Source organism: Aureococcus anophagefferens (genome assembly GCF_000186865.1).
Source record: "Aureococcus anophagefferens unplaced genomic scaffold AURANscaffold_459, whole genome shotgun sequence".
Taxonomy (NCBI): Eukaryota; class Pelagophyceae; order Pelagomonadales; family Pelagomonadaceae; genus Aureococcus; species Aureococcus anophagefferens.
Window position 1 is genome coordinate 5,368 of NW_008705931.1, and position 1,751 is coordinate 7,118.

At 71.3% G+C, this 1,751-nt stretch overlaps 1 protein-coding gene across 1 annotated transcript in view; it reads left to right on the forward strand.

Moving 5' to 3' along the window:
• AURANDRAFT_68837 (hypothetical protein) overlaps window positions 1–1,639 on the forward strand; it is a gene marked incomplete at both ends in the record, with an annotated part of 6,195 nt that extends 4,556 nt beyond the window's left edge. The window contains one exon of the mRNA XM_009044568.1: window positions 47–1,639. Within this exon, the coding sequence (XP_009042816.1) occupies window positions 47–1,639 (1,593 nt within the window). The remainder of the gene's footprint in view (window positions 1–46) is intronic.
• Window positions 1,640–1,751: the final 112 nt, after the last annotated feature.

Below are 1,751 nucleotides of genomic sequence, written 5' to 3' on the forward strand. Positions count from 1 at the left end.
GGACGGCGCGTCCCGGCGCGGCCGCGACCAGTGCGGCCTCGACCAGTCGTTCTGCGTCGGCGGCGCGCCGCTCCTCGACGCGCCGTCGGCCTGCGACGACCCGCTCCCGCCGCCGTGCCTCGACCAAACCCGATGCTTCCCGGACGAGACGATCTGGAACAAGCTCGTCCACCAGGGCACGAACGGGAAGGGGAAAGACGGCAACTGCGGCGGCATGCGCAACCTCTGCCCCCAACCCGGGGCCTGGGCCTCGAGAGACTCTATCTCGCTCTCGGGCGAGCCCTTCTGCGAGACGGACCACCTCATGGCCTGTTCCGAGAACGGGAGCCACTACTCCCAGGGCATTATCAACGCGCGGCACGAATGCTGGCAGAACGGCGGCGACGCCGCCGACATGGCCTGCGTGCGCGCGCTCTGCGAGGCGACGCCGGAGTGCGGCGGCTACACGATCACGACGCACGACTACGAGGAATCGCGACGCTTGGAGGGGGGGTATCCAGAGGGGCACTTGAACAAGGCCCTCTGGTTCAAGACGGCGTCCATCGCCGAGCCGGACGGCGCGAACTGGCGCTACGAGTGCTGGCGCAAGCCCAAACTTGAGGCGCCGTGCTACTGCAACGCGCCGGGCGAGCAGACGCAGCCCGCGGGCGCGTGCGCGTCGCCGGGGGCCGACACGACGACGACGACAACGACGGCCGCGCTCTCCGCCGCGCCGACGCCCGCGCCGTCGGAGGCGCCGACGCCCGCGCCGTCGTCTGCGCCGACCGGCGATACGACGACGACGACGACGACGACGGCCGCGCCGTCGCCCGCGCCGACGCCCGCGCCGACCGGCGACGCGGCCGCCGCAACGTGCGAAGACGACGCGGACTGGCTCGCGAAGTCGGACAAGAAGAAGCAGAAAAGCTGCAAGAAGCAGAAGAATCAGAACAAGTGCAAGAAGAAGAAGAAGAAAGGATGCGCGTGGGTCGAGGGCGCGTGCGTCGAGAAGCTCCAAACATGCGACGACCTCTTCAACAAGGAAGGCGCCAAGCTCGCCAAGGCCTGCAAGAAGCAGGGCACGATCGGCGGCGCGACGGAGAAGGTCAAGGCCAGCGCCGCCTGCCAGAAGGCGTGCGGCACGTGCGACGCGGTCGGCGCGGTCGTCGGCGCGACGACGACGACCGCGGACTTCTCGTCGATCGAGGACGGCGGCGGCGCCGCCGAGGACTACGCACACTGCTGGGAGCGGGGCTACTGCGTCGAGGCGGACGGCTCGTACTACGGGGACCGGAACTCCGCCTACGGCCCCGCGGACCCGGACTCGGGCGTCGTGCAGCTCGCGTCCGGCGCCGCGTGGCACGACGAGTCCCACGAGAAGGCCCTCGAGTGCATGTCCCTCTGCAACGCGAATCCGGACTTCAAGGGCTGCGAGATCGTCTTCGGCAAGCACAACCGGGGATGCTACGGGCACACGCGGGCCGTCGCGCGGGGCCACGTCACGTGCGATCGCCCCCCCTGCGGCGCCGCCTCCGGCTGGCAGGCCAAGTGCTGGGTCAAGGATTGGGGCTGCGCGGCGGAGGCGCCGACGAAGCCGCCGTCGGGGCCGTCCGCCGCGCCCCACGCCGCACCCGACGCCGTCCTCGAACTTCAAGGACCCGTACCGGTGGTGCTCGGCACCCACGCCCGCGCCGGGCGCCTGCGACGCGGCCTCCTGGCGCGACGCGTCGCTCGTCTGCGGCGAATGCACCGTGCTCGTGGGCAGGGGGCTC